Below are 15,253 nucleotides of genomic sequence, written 5' to 3'. Positions count from 1 at the left end.
GTTGTCACTTGTACACCAAGTTTTGAACCATTTGCAAAATACCAGAACAAACTTTATATGTATCAGTTAGACTTTTAATTCTAAAGCAATAACAACAGAAGTGTGGGTCTTACTACAAAGTGAAGATTGTAAGAAGGAAAAATATAAAATTCTTATGTGGTACTGGTACTAGTAGTATTACATACAAATCACAGAAGTTTATCATTCTAAATACTGAATCATATTATTATTATTATGAACTAAATATACAATTATGCTAAATTATTGAACTTAAAACTACAAATTTAAATGCAAAAGAATATAAAAAAATCACAAATTCTTTCAGTTCAAAGTGTTAAGCCTAATTCATGTAAAGATCTTGCACTCGATAGCTCTTAATCCTAACAATCGTGGATCAACTTTTTTTTCCTAAAAAATATATTTATTTTGGGTTAATTTTTCAATATAATGATTAATATAAATAGGTATACGATGCAGCATGACTTAAGCTACTATAGAAAAATAATAAAAGTCATGTACATCCCATGCAGTTTTTTCTAGAAGCAAGTTTTCTAATGCTTATAGAAAAGTACTATTGGCCAGTACTAAATACAGCCTCTACATAAGCACCACCCACATTCATACTTTAAAATCTAGAGAACAATGATTCATCACGTTCTTTGCTTATCATCCTATGATTTGTCAAATGTGAAATACAGTGATTGGAATAACATGGTACTGAAATTGACACCTTTGACTAGGATTGGCTAAAAGTTTTACAACTGAGGTTTAACACGCCCCACGCTGTTTTATAAAGAAAACAGACTAGAAAAAGGTTTAAATACCAATCATAGATGGCAGGACCAGTGCTGAAGTGGAAGGAAAATGTTTTTTAAATTTTTGAAAACAAATTTTCTTCTTAGAAGGTGCTTATTTACACTCTCAAATGTATTTTAGGTTTTTTTTATTAAATTTCTTTTTAAACTACATTAAATAATATCATTTTGTACAAATAATTGAATGTTATACTACTATTTACAAGAATAAAATCTGAAATCCAATAAAAGAGGAGTTCTCTAATGTTTTTCAATTCATAAATGTGAGTTTGTCCTCACAATAGGACAAAATGGCCCCAGTAGGTAATTACTTCACTTTTGCTGAGATATCAGTAAATCTATCAAAGCCACCAGAGAAGACTCAAATCTCTTTCAATATAATTGTATAATCACTTGTACATGGTCAATGGGCATATTTATACAGTGAAAGAAATATTAAGTCGTCTGTGTAAATTTTACAACCCCCTTTTCTTTTTGCCTGTTTGTACTGTAAAACTGTATTAAACAGAATTTGTTGCTTGTGGATGTACATAATCTAATGATCTGTTCATTTAAGGAATTTTTTAACCTATTTTTGGCTCACTTGGAAATTCAGATAATTATAGTAATTTTGGGTCATTTTATTCTAGGAACCTAAACATTTTTTAAGTTCTATAATGCATATAGAAAAGCTAAATGACTTTTTTTTTTTTTTTTTTGATACCTAAATTTGGTAGACTCAAAGAGGCTTACCAAGAAAGTTTGCTTGAGTGGAAAAACTGCATCTATTTTGCGTGAGTACTATATGCAGGTTTTTATGTATATTATTACTTGTAGTAAATGAAATGTAGAAGATTAGAAACTTCATAAATTAGGTTACAAAACTTATATAAGATAAGATGTTTAAAATTTCCTGAGCTCAGTTGATGGGGAAGGTAAGTTCACTGTATGGTCATGGATACAATTCAATCATTTGTTTCCTAACCTCTACTAGAAACATCTAAATGAGCTCCTGCTGTGATTTATTGCTTTTCACATGCAGCAGTTGGTCCAGAATACATCAATAAAAACCATAAAATCAAAAGAAACCAGATGTGAAAACATTAGAAGTTGAGGCTCTGAGAATAAATAATTATAATTATTTGTTACAATCTGCAGCCATTCCAGAAAAAAAAAATAGTATAATTAATTTTATTTCATATTTTTCAACTTTTTGTTTCTTTGTATACTGACAAGTTCTCTGCAGTTAGTGTTAGGGTTGAGAAAATAAGAAATAAGGTATAATGGTTTACCAAAAATCATTGATGCTCATTTAGGAAGTTCTAGTAGTTAAGCAAATGAAATATGAAAACTGTAAGGTGAAATTAAGTATTTTTTGTTCTTAACACTCGGATTGATGCAGAAAAGTGTTTGTAAATTCATACATAAATCTTTAATAAAAAGAATTCATTAAAAAATCTGATTTTTTTAGTACAGCAAACTTTAAATGTTTACTAAAAATTTGCAGAATTTCATGAAGGTACACATAGTAGATTCAGACTTATAGTATGTATAGTTTCATGGATACAAGGTAGTTCCAGGATGGATTGCATTTAGCAACTTTGTCCAAAAAGAGTTAAATTATTCTTAGTTTCTGAACACTTTAGGTAAAATGGCATATTTTTTTTGCTGTTTGGTTTTACTAATATATCAAGCTGTTCATAATGGATGTTTTAGAGTTATAGTGAAAAAAAATTCATAAAAAATGATCAACAAAAATGCTTCATAAAATTAACTCTCCACTTTTTGTAAAAATTGGTTAGTTTGTGTTTATAAAAGATTAAATGTTAAAAACAAAATCCTGTATGTTAGAAATAATATTCAACTAACAAAACGTAATTACAATAATAAACTATTACACAACCAAAAGGAATGTTTACTATGCATCTATATTTAACTCAAATTCTATATATCAGTCTATCTCAACCTGTGTTCTGTGTGCTCCTTTCAGGTGATCCATAGAAAGATTGGATAATTATGAAAGGGGAGCGGGAGCATGTGTATAGATCAGTGTTCAATGAAGGATAAAAATGTCAATTTACTATATATTATTGTTGAGCATCTCTTGGCATGACTGAAATGCTCAAAAATTACTTTTGCAGTGGGTGTTATTAGTAGCTCAGAGCTTCGGCTCCGAGTCAAACTAAGAGTACAACACAATTAACCCGTTTAAAGTCCATGAAATAATTTAAATTGATAGAATAACTCTGTCTATTCAAATTTTCCAACCTAAAAGAAAGATTCCACAGATCTTTTATAGTTTGTCATCAAGTCAACCACTTATAGTTCAACAGAAAAACTGTATCCCAGCACCCCCCCCCCCCAAAAAAAGACCTCTATTCAGTCTAAATTGATTTAAAACCCTTTCTCCTTAAAAATTCTGTTCGAAAATGCCTCAAAAAAAAGATCTTATGCAACACAAAGAAAAAAAAATGCCAAAAGAAAGAGAGAAGAGAGACAAAAATGAGATGGAAGAAGAAAGAGCATCTTGGTTGGAAAGTAATAGTGTTGATTAAGTTTTAAACTTGAATTGTTTCGGAATCATGCTATTTGCTGTTATATCACCAACATTTTCAATAAAAAAACAACATACATTTAATGGAGACTGAAGTACTACAATAGCCATTTTAGTAATTGAAGTGCTTGAATCTTGTAATTCGTCTTCAGTTGAACTGGTATTTTCGTCATTTGTGTTTTCTAATCAGAAGTTTTTGAAGTTAAACTGGTATTTAGTATTCATACTGAAGTGCTTGAATCTTCAATCTGTGTTCAGTGGAATTGGTATTTTGGTCATTGTAGTTTGTAATCAAAAAGAGGCATAAAAAAAACAACTTTAACACTTAGGTTATCAACCTTTCATCATTTATCACAAATGTTTACAGCAGAAAATGACACAATCTCTACTGTTTTAACATTTGGGAATAGATTAAAAAACTCTTCTAACCTGGCAACTTCAAAATGGCTCCAATTGGATTGAAGCTGTTCTAAATGACAGTTCTAAGCCTGCTATGGGGAGGGGAGGAGTTTTCTAAGTATTTTATTTCATGGTCTTGATTGATCTGGTTAGATATAAGGGTAGCAACTTTTCATGTCCTAAGCCAACCTTTCATTAATCATGAATTTACATAACTTCCATCCAGGGTTAAGTACTCCAGCTAGTTTTCAATATTTTTCTTACAGACTGTCACTGGATAAACTGGCAATACGAACACATCTTGAACATCTAGTAAAGTAAATGTAAGCAAAATGTTTCTGAATAATCTTGAAGTTTGTTAATAACACTGTGTTATTTGATTAAAATGTAAATAATAATGTTTATGTTATTGTAATGATAATAAAGTAATAATATTAATTATCTTGAAGAATAAAGATTGCCAATCAAGTTTGATTACTTCACTCCCATTCGCTCACTTTGTTTTCTAAAGTACACCTTGTATACAATGTATTTTAAATACAGTAAAAATTTTCATGTTTATAAAGTAATAATATTAATAATCTGGAAGAATAATGAATGCCAATCACTTTACAGTGTTGTTGTCACCATGGCTTTATTTATATTTTTGCTCAGTTTATATCAGTCTTTCTCATCAACACAAGTGTTTCGTGTATGAAGTTATGCATTGTGTGTCTTACTATATAATCATGGACTTTTCAAGCAAGGAGTGAAACAAAAAAGAGTTGTGCTAAAGTTAATCAGAAAATAGAAATTTTTGAACACATTGAGAAAGGTGAGAGTCACAGTGTCTTGGTAAGAGAATTCCATATTTGTTCATCAATTTTGTATGATATAAAGGCTTGGAAAGAATACGTAATGAAATTCTATGCTGAATTGGAATCAAAGAAAAATGTGGGTAAAAAAGGAAAGCTGTAAAGAAACCTAAATTGGAATAATTAAACACTGTGCTCAGTGAATGATTTAAGATAAAACAATCAGAAAGTGCACTGATTTCAGGAACAATGTTTATTTAGAAGGTTAAATAAACAAATGAAATTGACAGATAAGTGTTCTTTCTCTTGTGGCTGGCTAGCTGACTTTGAACTTTGGCATGGCATTACAAGATTAGATGTTTTTGGTGAGGAAAAATCAGCAAATCATGAGATAGCTGATAATTATTGTGGCCTATTTTCAACTCTTATTGGGGAGCAAATCTGTAATGCAGATGAAACTAGTTTCTTTTGCTTGCTTAGTTCCACTTGCCGGTTCATTGCTTCTAGATTTAAATGCAACAAAGGTGGGCTAACTGTGCTGACTTGAATAAATGCTGCTGGTATTTACAGGCAGAAATTGCTTGTTGGTAAACACAACTAACCTAGATCATTTAAAGGTGTCAATCATTTGCCTGTATTCTATAACTGGTTTTCAATTTTTTTTTCACAACCCAGTAGAAAAAAACACACTTATCTCTGCAATCCAAAACAATATCAGAACTTGTCATAAAATCATAATAGGGCAATAAATGCTATCTTAAACCACTTAACTTCAACTAGTATCTAAAATTAGGTATTGACATTACTTGTAAAACAGTAAAATAAATGATTAGATTGAGTTTCGCTTACCTAAAAACGGCTACTTGCATATCTGGTGTGCTGTTGAGTTGGCTTCTTTCTTTTGTTTTTAATCTTGTCCAAGTCAAATCCTAGTATGCACATGTAGGTTATTGTCAATGGTAGCAACAACAAGACACTTACCGTACTCAACAGTGGATATTTTTGAAAACAGTGATCCAAAATTATGACAAATGTAATAGTTAATGAAGTGTTTTCAATTTGGTATTACAGATGAGTTGTAGCAGCTCGTTTTATTATTCAGGCATCAAGTTTACTTTAGCTCCATTATTGATTCAGGATTTGTTAGAACAAAAGGATTTTTCACCCAACTCTTTTTTTTTTTTTTCCCCTGCATATTTTGAAATTTCAACAGGGAATTAGTGACTAAAACTGTCAAACAGTGCAGTGAGATGTAACTGTCAAACAGTGCAGTGAGATGTAACTGTATAACTCTTTTCATTCACATTTTCTTCACTGGTGGTGTTTTCTCAGTGTATTGTAATGGTTTTGAGAACCTGTAGTATCTTGGGCAATTACTTTTCATTCGAGCTTGTCACAATTACTTTTGGAATGCTTGTATCAGTTTACATTGTCAATATACATCATAGTCTCTTTCTTGCAATAACTTCAAATTCAGTTTGTTTAAAATTGAGAAAATATCGTCTAGATATGACAACTTTATGAACAAACTGTCATTGTCAAACACATTTGCCAAGTTGGACTGTTTTTCTTCTACAAAAACCTGAATCTCATTCTTGATTCATACATACTGGGAAGCACCCTGCCCTATGAAAGATACAATACTTCTGTGTGAAACAGTAAGTGGGTATATTCTGCTCCCATTTCTGAGCATGACACATCAGAAAGTCTGCTATTCAATGAGCTTTCTTTAATGAAATTGACCATTTTCACAATGCATTTTAGCACTGCCATAAGATCAGGTGGAATACCCTTGGCTACCAAATCTTTGTGGTGAATGAAATAGTGATTCCAAACTATCATTGCCAGCTGCCTCAGACATTTTTTCCCAACCACTTTTGTTTCTGCCTGTCATATTAGTTGCACCATCATTTGTAATTCCTTTACAATTAGCCCAGTCCATCTTGTATTTTCCAACTACACAGTCATTCATTACTTTCAATATCTGTGCCCCTGTTGTTGGTAAAGTCAGACAACACAGCAAATCTTCCATTAAATCAACTTGTTACATATACCTCACATAAACTAACCATGTTACACAATTTGAAATATCTGTACTCTCGTCAAGCTGTATATTACAAAATCCTAAGCTGAGTGTAAACAGATAATAAGCTGGGCTTCTAAATTCTCTGCATTATCGTATATTTATTGAGACATTGTGTTATCACTGAAAGGAATGAACTTCAGTTTTCAGCAGAATTCTTATCATAATATATAGATGATGGAAGAATAAGTTTTTTGGCTACTGTATGGAGTATTTTCTGTTTTGTCATACAGTATGCAACTAAATATGATGCTAATTGTGGCTTATTCAAAGTACTTGACTGACTGGGAACTTTCACTAATAACTTAAGTCCCCTTGGCTTTCTCTGGAAATATTCAAGAGGCTTATCCATGAGTTTTGCATGTTTTGTTTCTAAATGTCTTTTTAATTTCAATAATTTAAACTCATTTGAAAACACGAGTACAAATAACACACCGAGGCTGTGGGTCTTGACTTGCATTAGTCACCACTATACTGCATTGTACACGATTTTGTTTTCTTTTTACTAGGAGGTTCAGACGGTGTCGACATGGCAGACATCTGCTCATTTTTACTCATTTATAGGTGGATTTGATGACTATATTTTCAAACTTATTATTATTATTACCAGATTATTCAGTACGTGTATCCACAAAAAGCAGTTTTCTTACTGATTACGCTCAAAGTGACTGCGTTGTGTACACCTTTAATGAGTATTGCATAAGACTAAAATGCTCTGAAAACAAGTCTTAGTGAAATATGTTACTTATCTTACATTTAATTATTGTAATTTTATTTTAAAACTGTAATGAAAGACATTGTAAGAGATCATTTAAATATAAACTTGCAAGCAACCCAGTACTTAACATTCTGTGATCCAGTATTGGGTTGCATCCTGTACTTTGAAAGCCACTGGTGTATAAGGCATGAAATAATGCATGGATGGATAAAGAAATGTTTTGTAATTGGTTCCAGCACTGCTTTGCTTCAGAGGTGAAGGAGCATTTCTGGAAGAGAAGAATAGCAAAGGATAGCAAAGCTATTCTTTTGCTAAACAGTTCAGGGTTCACCCTCATGAATCAGAACTAACTTCAGGCAATATTTTTACCACCTATCTGCCTGCTAATGTGACTTCATTAATCTAACTGTCAGTTCGGGCATTATCCAGAATATGAAGTGCTATTACAGAAGTGATTTCCTTAGAAAATTGGTCATTAGTGGGGGCAGTGTCAGGAAATTCAAGCTGGCTTTAACATCAAAGATGCCATCTTTTTGATCACCATTACCTGGAATGTTGTAAAGAATGCCAGCAGGAAGCTGTGGCCAACAATTATGTTGGAAGTAGAATTTGAAAGCTTCAGTATTAATTCAAAAAATGATGTTTCTAACATTATAGATTTTGTAGCCAATGCACCAGCTTCCACAACAGTAGTTGACTTGGAAAATGAAGAAATTCAAGAATGGCTTCAGACTGATGCTAGCATCGAAGTTACACTGACAGATCAAGAAATAGAAAGTGTTATCAATCCCAAACACAAGTAAATGAAGGAGAAGAAGCAAGGGAAAAGGTTGCAATCTTATGGGCTTAATGTGATAGTCATTTACAAAGTGGCATCAAATTTTGGGAGAATCTAGTGTGTTTTACAGCACAGGAAGTAATGCACTTGATTTTCCTTAAAAAAAAAAAAAAGCAGGAATTTACAAAACAGGCATATATTCTCAACCTGTTCAAAAAAGCTGCCAGTGTGTCAACAAACCAACACTGGTAAAGCACCAACTGACATTATTTAGGGTGTCTCTGAAAAGTGATGTGTGGATTTTAAACCCTGAATTTAAAGGATGTTTATGCTGTTTTAAGATGTGTATTTACAACCTGCATTTATTAGGGTAATTTTTTTATCACAGTGTTTTGTTCTTTAAATACATTGCGATGTTTTCTTAGCCTTTATTATTGCTTATGATTATTGTTAATGTTGAAGTACCACCAGAAATCTTGTTGTAAAAAATAGTTTGATAGTCTCATTAATATTGTTATTTGTTGGTGCTGGATTAATTGTCACTGCCTTGGTCCCAAAGATGCTGGATAATAAAGCATATACTGTAGTGATAGTGAAGACTTACAGTGGCTGTAATATTTATGTGCTTGTTGTTTTTTTAATAAATGTAAACTAATGATTATATCATATTAGAAAGGTTTTGACACTTTTTTTGTCACAAGGGCTAATTTTGCAAACAAAAATACTTAGTTTTCTATTGTAAGCTTTAAGTAAATAACTTGAGTCATCAGACTAGATATATCATGCACATGTACACAGCTGTGAAGAAAATGAAATTTTTAAGATGTACCCTACTTACAGTAGCTTGTTTTAGCCATTTCACTCATTACTAGTTTACCAAGATTTGTTGTTGAAATATATGTGTAAAGTTATTTACCTCTTTTAGTCAACATTGATAAACCATTTGTTCTAATTGTTCTAAATTTACAGTAGTAATTAAGCATAAGAGCTCATTCTAATTATAACAATAAAATAGAACCATGAAAACATGTTTCTTGCATTTTGCAGGGATGATGTGGACAGTCTACAATACAAACAAAGTTGGTGATATTTTTGCTTTTAGGATATAGCTGCATATTCCTATGGGTTTCACAGTGTAGTTTTAACTGTTGAACCTCGATCCTCACTTTGTTGGTGAAACCTTGGGATATGATGTTTAATCTATAATAATTAAGTTATTGGTAAATAAATACTGTATTGCTCCACTCCCCATGCACGCACTCTTATTAGCATTGAAATCAACAAATCAGGTATGAAAAATAGAATCCGGAACTGCACAAATACTATAATTACGCCCCCCCCCCCCCGAGGGTGTTAATTAGGGGCAATACAGTATGTTGTAGTTTTGTTAAGTTTTTAGAGTAAAATATTCAGTATTGCAAGTGGCAGCCTTACTTTTTAAACTTCATTTCTAATGAGAAAGTAGTAGGAAAGTACAGTAAATATATTTAACATGAAGATATTTTTATTCATTTTAGACTGGCAGAGTAGTAAATTGTTGAAACATCTCGGTATTTTTGTAACATTTTATGTGGTGTAGTTTGTGTTAAGCATGTAACACCTTACCTGCTGCAGAGTTTACTATGTTAGATAAAATAACCATATTTTCTAGCCTCAAATAAACATATAATTTAGTGATAATAAAATATATAGCCATGCTTTCAAGAGTGTAGCAGCCTTTATATATACTAAATCTAAATAAATAATTAAAAAATCCATTACCATATTACACTTCTTACTGCCAAATATGGGGGGGGATTGGACAACATCAACCACACTTTCACCTTAAAAAATACCTATTCAAACTGTCTCTCTTGCTTACGTATAAATATCGATTATTAACCTATCTGAGCTGCAGATAGCTATTTCGATGGACATTGCATTTCAAAAGTTGTCATTTTTTTCTTAGTTTATTATCTAAAGCAAGCATAAATGTATATTTATCACTATTTTGTTGTTTCGGTGCATGAAACAATTCTAATATCATTTGCATCTGGTCTAATAAGTTATGTAAGTAAAATTAATGATTAAAATGCCAATTTTAAGTTTTTATATAGCTTGCATTAAACGGAGATGAGAATTGGCCGACATTTGGTGGATTTCTATTGTCAACTTGACTATCCATCCGATTCATTTAAATCTTGTAATAAAAATTTGGATGAAGGTTCTGATACCTGTAGGCCCAATCTGAGGTACCTTAACTGCTTTGATGTTTATACTGAACCATGATTGATATGTGGGTTCCTTTTAACTGGATAATTGATGGACAGCTGACCAATTTTAAAATGTGTGTTGAAGCTGCAAGTATTCAGACAGCTTGAAAATATACATACTCCTTAAATTTCAGTGGCAGGTGCTTGAAAAAGGATCAACATAGAGGTAGGCTTGAAATCTTTTGCCATCCAACTTAGTAATGTGCAATTTTCACCCACTTCTTTAGAATTACATAAAGTAGACATTTTTCTTTAATTGGATATTGTGTTTGAAATAATTTAGATAGAGATAGACATGATACAATGAAAGCTGGCGGGAGCAAGTATATTAAAAAATTATTGAAATTGTTTTTGATAATTGTGGACTTTTTGGTACAGATGAAAACATTAAAATCTCATTAAATTTCAAAGACTCAATTATATTCAGGAATTCATGTTTCACAAGTTATTTTGTATTGATTCAAAGAATCTGGCCATGCATTATATTACAATACAGAATTTATAGATCTCACAAAGTATTTTATAACGTCTATAATTAGTATATATGTTTTTGAGTCAAAAGTATTAAATTTTATAACATACTAATACATCTTTGTACTTGTGTCTTAAATTCAAGTCTGAGACTGTTCAGCTAATTTTGTAAAGAAAATTAAAATCAACTTTTGCTTCTTAATGATCAAATGCACGGTATGCCATTACATTATCATTTCCTTTTATTAGTAAAAATTTACTAAAAAAGATTTTAAAGCAAAACTGATACGTATTCTAGCATGTATCAGTTGTGCTTTAGAATTGATAAAAAAAATGCTTACATAGTACTTCATATCTGCCTTTTAAAATACCCAGTTTGCTAATGATTGGTCAGTAACTTGTCTTAGTGGAAACTGAATTCTTTAAGTATTATCTGAATATGTCATGAAATGATCAGTTTTTACTTGTCCAATCATTACAATTGTAAACATTTGTATATTTAGTATCTGTCTTAAATGTTTAATGAAATGACTAGTTTCATGTTAAGTAATCTGTAATTGTGATCATTAAAACATGAATTATTTGGAAAAATTCATTGTTTACTTACCATCCTAGTAGTAAATACAATGATTATTTATTGCCCCAAAATGACCAGAGAGGACATAGACCACTCTGGCATGTGTGGTCTTAAATAGTCCCTGGCCTTTATGTGCCAAAAGTTTAATTTATTATTTTCTTTCCTGGTTAAAAGTTAACATCATAGCTTTTGTTTATATTGTTATTTTTCTCTAGAGTATAATACATGTATATAACAACAGAAGGTGTTTGTATCATGTTTCTTTAATATATTACATTTTATGGTTTGACTTAAGTATTTTTCATTTACAACTTGGAAAGTATTTAAATGTTATAATCATTTTTATTATTTTGTTTGAAAGAGAGAACAGAACAATTTACTATGCCCTTCTTCAGTGTCTGGTGAGAAAATGGTTGTTTTTTTTCAAGTAATTCTTATCAGCATTGTTTCACAAAAAAAAACAAGTTCCATAGCTTCTGTTGTAGACAAATCTAGAAATATTTAAATGAATTAAAAGCAGAAGAAACAATTAAAATCAAGTTCAAGAAAAAACACAGCTATCAAACAGGAACAATGTTCATTATTGTAGGAATCAATTAAAATCAAGTTCAAGAAAAAACAGCTATCAAACAGGAACACTGTTCATTATTGTAGGAATCAATTAAAATCAAGTTAAAGAAAAACACAGCTATCAATCAGGAACACTGTTCATTATTGTAAGAATCAATTAAAATCAAGTTCAAGAAAAAACACAGCTATCAAACAGGAACACTGTTCATTATTGTAGGAATCAGTTAAAATCAAGTTAAAGAAAAACACAGCTATCAAACAGGAACACTATGTTCATTATTGTAGGAATCAATTAAAATCAAGTTCAAGAAAAAATAGCTATCAAACAGGAACACTGTGTTCATTATTGTAGGTTGTTTTTCTCAAAGGGTTGAATAAAACTTGAAATTCTAATTTGTTATGATTCTGTTAGGGAATCAAGAGTAATATATTTCAGGTTTTTAAGAAATTTACTGAAGTGAATTTCTCATTAAACAAATATAAAACATATATTAAGAAATAGTAAAGTTATCCTCAACGTACAGGTAAACTTGGTATATAAATTTAATTTCTTCAAAAACATTAATATGTAGGTTTTATATAATTTGCTAGAATTTATTTTATTTTGCCTTTTTCTAGATTTAGCCAGTTAAGTGTAGTGACTCCTTACACATGATGTGTTATTACTTCCTATAAAACGTTTCTCTTTGTTAGTAAACTTGAATGAATTAGGTTATAGCTGATGTAAGTGGCCTAAGAAACTACAATTTAATATCTGTTTATTTGCATTTATATTACAAAAAAAAAGAAACATTATTGATAACTTGCAGAAATACCGGCCCTCCGGACAGGTATAACTGCTAGTTTCTGCGGCCTTTTCTGGAATTGTCTGACAGTTCTACAACAATGTACTCATACTTGAGATTCAACAATGTTCGCCATCCACGAGATAAAAAGATTTCATTGAGATTTTAGTTTAAAAATGAGCTATAATCACAGCATTACATCACAGAGTAGATTTTATTTAAGTAATCCTTTGTATCAATGAAAGTGCCTTACTTTTCAAACTGTTGCAACACTCATGAGATTTTCACTAAAGAAAAATAAATAATTTTTTTAGTTTGTTTTTTGACTGTTTTATATTCGAAACTTACTCCTTTTTTGTAATTTTTATTGGTTAAATCTGAAACATATATAAATTTTGGGGAAATTTCAGTTGTTTTATTTATTGCTCAGCTATAAAAATATTACCCAGTTATGATCGGTGCGGAAGTTTCCGAGATCCGAGTTTTGGACTTATATATCGCAAGCTCCACGATAAAAAGATTTAAGCTCATTATTGATCTGAGAGAAATAACCGGATATCTCTACATTAATTTTCATCATCATAATAAGTAAACTACGCAATAAGTAATTAATGAGAGTTTGCCAGATATAACTGTACCATAATGGCTTTCATGCATCACCTCTTTCAACCAAAGTTAATAAGTTTTAGTCCAAGTATCACGTAATCACTAATGGTGTTCAGAATTACATTGACATAATTATCAAAGGACAGAATGGAGTTATGTGGAAGTAACAATAGGTCTTCTTGAACGTTTTAAATTTGGGTTTATCATCATCTGTATAAATAAATATTATAACGTTGTTAGTTGTTAATAAAATGTGATGACATACAAATATAACTTGTCTGTAGTATCCCTCTTTTTGTACATATGTACTAGTTATTACAAATTTGGTAAAGCAATATTTAGTGTAATAATAAACTAAAGTGGTATTTTTTCTCGTGAACCTTTCATGTCGAAAGCTGCACTCAGGTGTCACGTAAATTTGTTTAAGCGGTATGTTTAAACAGCTGCTGTTCTTAAAGATCGTGTAAACTTAAATTGTCCTTCAAAAATAGTTTCCGAGTTAAAAAGAAAAGAAAATTGTAATAATTTTGTGTATTTTTTTGACATTTAAGGTAAGCGAGTATGTGGAAGTGATTTTTAAATTTGGTACTGATTGGTATTAAAAAACATGCTTCGAAATTACTAAAAACGATTTTATATTGTGACATTAAGTTTACTCTTTAAGAATCGTATCCACCCTAGTAATTTTACGCATAGACGTACAAATCTCATGTATTTCAAACAATAATCTAACTTCATAATTGTACTTCGAAAAATAAATATGCTATTAATAGTTTGTAATCGTACTTCTAATGTAAGTGTTAAGTCGGTTTGCAGAATTCTTATATCTCTACAAACTTAAAACTGCACCTTAAGTCTTTAGTTGGGGAGGAGAGACTTAAAAATAAACTGCTTTTGTTATTTTTTTTCTAAAGTCGTGGAGCTGAGAACAATAAGAGTTTCATCAAAGTTAAAATACGCTCTCTTTCATCAAAAGCGCGTGAATGCTTTATTGAAGAAGGTAGATTCGAATCTCGTGACCTTCGTAACACTTTACTAATTGTAAGTTCACCCTAGAACCTACCATTGATTTAAAAGAATGAAGTATTAAATATGTATTTGTTTTAGATCGTACGATTACGCTTTTATTTTGTCCTAAGTATTTTTCAGAGTTATTAAATTTCATTAGGATGTGTCGAAAGAAGGATTACAGCACCCTGACTGAATTCAGATGTTAACCATGCGTAATATATGTATTCAAGACTAAACTAAATCTAAGTTGGCAAAACCTTGTGAGATATTATTGGGATTATGGTCGAAAATATCGTTAACAGCGGGGGAACCTAAATGATGAAACAATGTGTTCTATTTTTTACGTAGGAACGTAAACAAAAGTATAATCAAATAGCTGTACTGATTTCCAGGTTAATCTTAGTTTTGTTGTAAGTACATAGCTTGCTCTGATCCGAACTTTATGTTCCTTGTTATCAAAGTAGTTCAAAATGTATAGATGGTATTAGTATTATAACGCATGCTGGTTAGTGACTGCAATCAAGTGGTGAGATGAAGAATTGAAAAAATTCGGATTTACTAGTGAAAGTTTCTTAAGGTAAAAAAATTTTATTCACAAAAGGTTTTAGTATGATACATAAGACCTAAGTTTTTGAAAAGGAATATGCTAGATAATAAAACAATATGTCGACCTTTCCAACTTTCATTCGTGAATTTAGTTTTTATGTTTCACAGGAGGCTTGCTGGTTTATTTTGTTGGAACTTTAGGTGATCAAGGAAGCTCATTTTTAGAGTGATGGATATGCACTCTTACTATGCTCTAATCATACGTAATGTTAACATAAAATTACGTTTCTATGTGTTTGTGTTATGCGAAGAAAA

At 30.9% G+C, this 15,253-nt stretch overlaps 1 protein-coding gene across 3 annotated transcripts in view; it reads left to right on the top strand.

Moving 5' to 3' along the window:
- The window catches only part of LOC111086829, a 34,082-nt gene that overhangs the window by 5,449 nt on the left and 13,380 nt on the right, over window positions 1-15,253 (top strand). For 2 of the 3 annotated variants that reach the window (XM_022391304.1, XM_022391305.1), the window contains exons 3-4: window positions 1,532-1,588; window positions 10,507-10,538. In XM_022391304.1, the coding sequence (XP_022247012.1) occupies window positions 1,532-1,588; window positions 10,507-10,538 (89 nt within the window). Of the gene's footprint in view, window positions 1-1,531; window positions 1,589-4,013; window positions 4,071-9,167; window positions 9,200-10,506; window positions 11,681-15,253 lie in introns of those variants that run through there. The other variant, XR_002611540.1, reaches the window with a different exon arrangement.

Source organism: Limulus polyphemus, unplaced genomic scaffold (assembly GCF_000517525.1).
Source record: "Limulus polyphemus unplaced genomic scaffold, Limulus_polyphemus-2.1.2 Scaffold1470, whole genome shotgun sequence".
Classification (NCBI taxonomy): Eukaryota; Metazoa; Arthropoda; class Merostomata; order Xiphosura; family Limulidae; genus Limulus; species Limulus polyphemus.
Note: the sequence above shows the minus strand (reverse complement) of the source record. Positions and strands in the feature narration are given on the sequence as shown.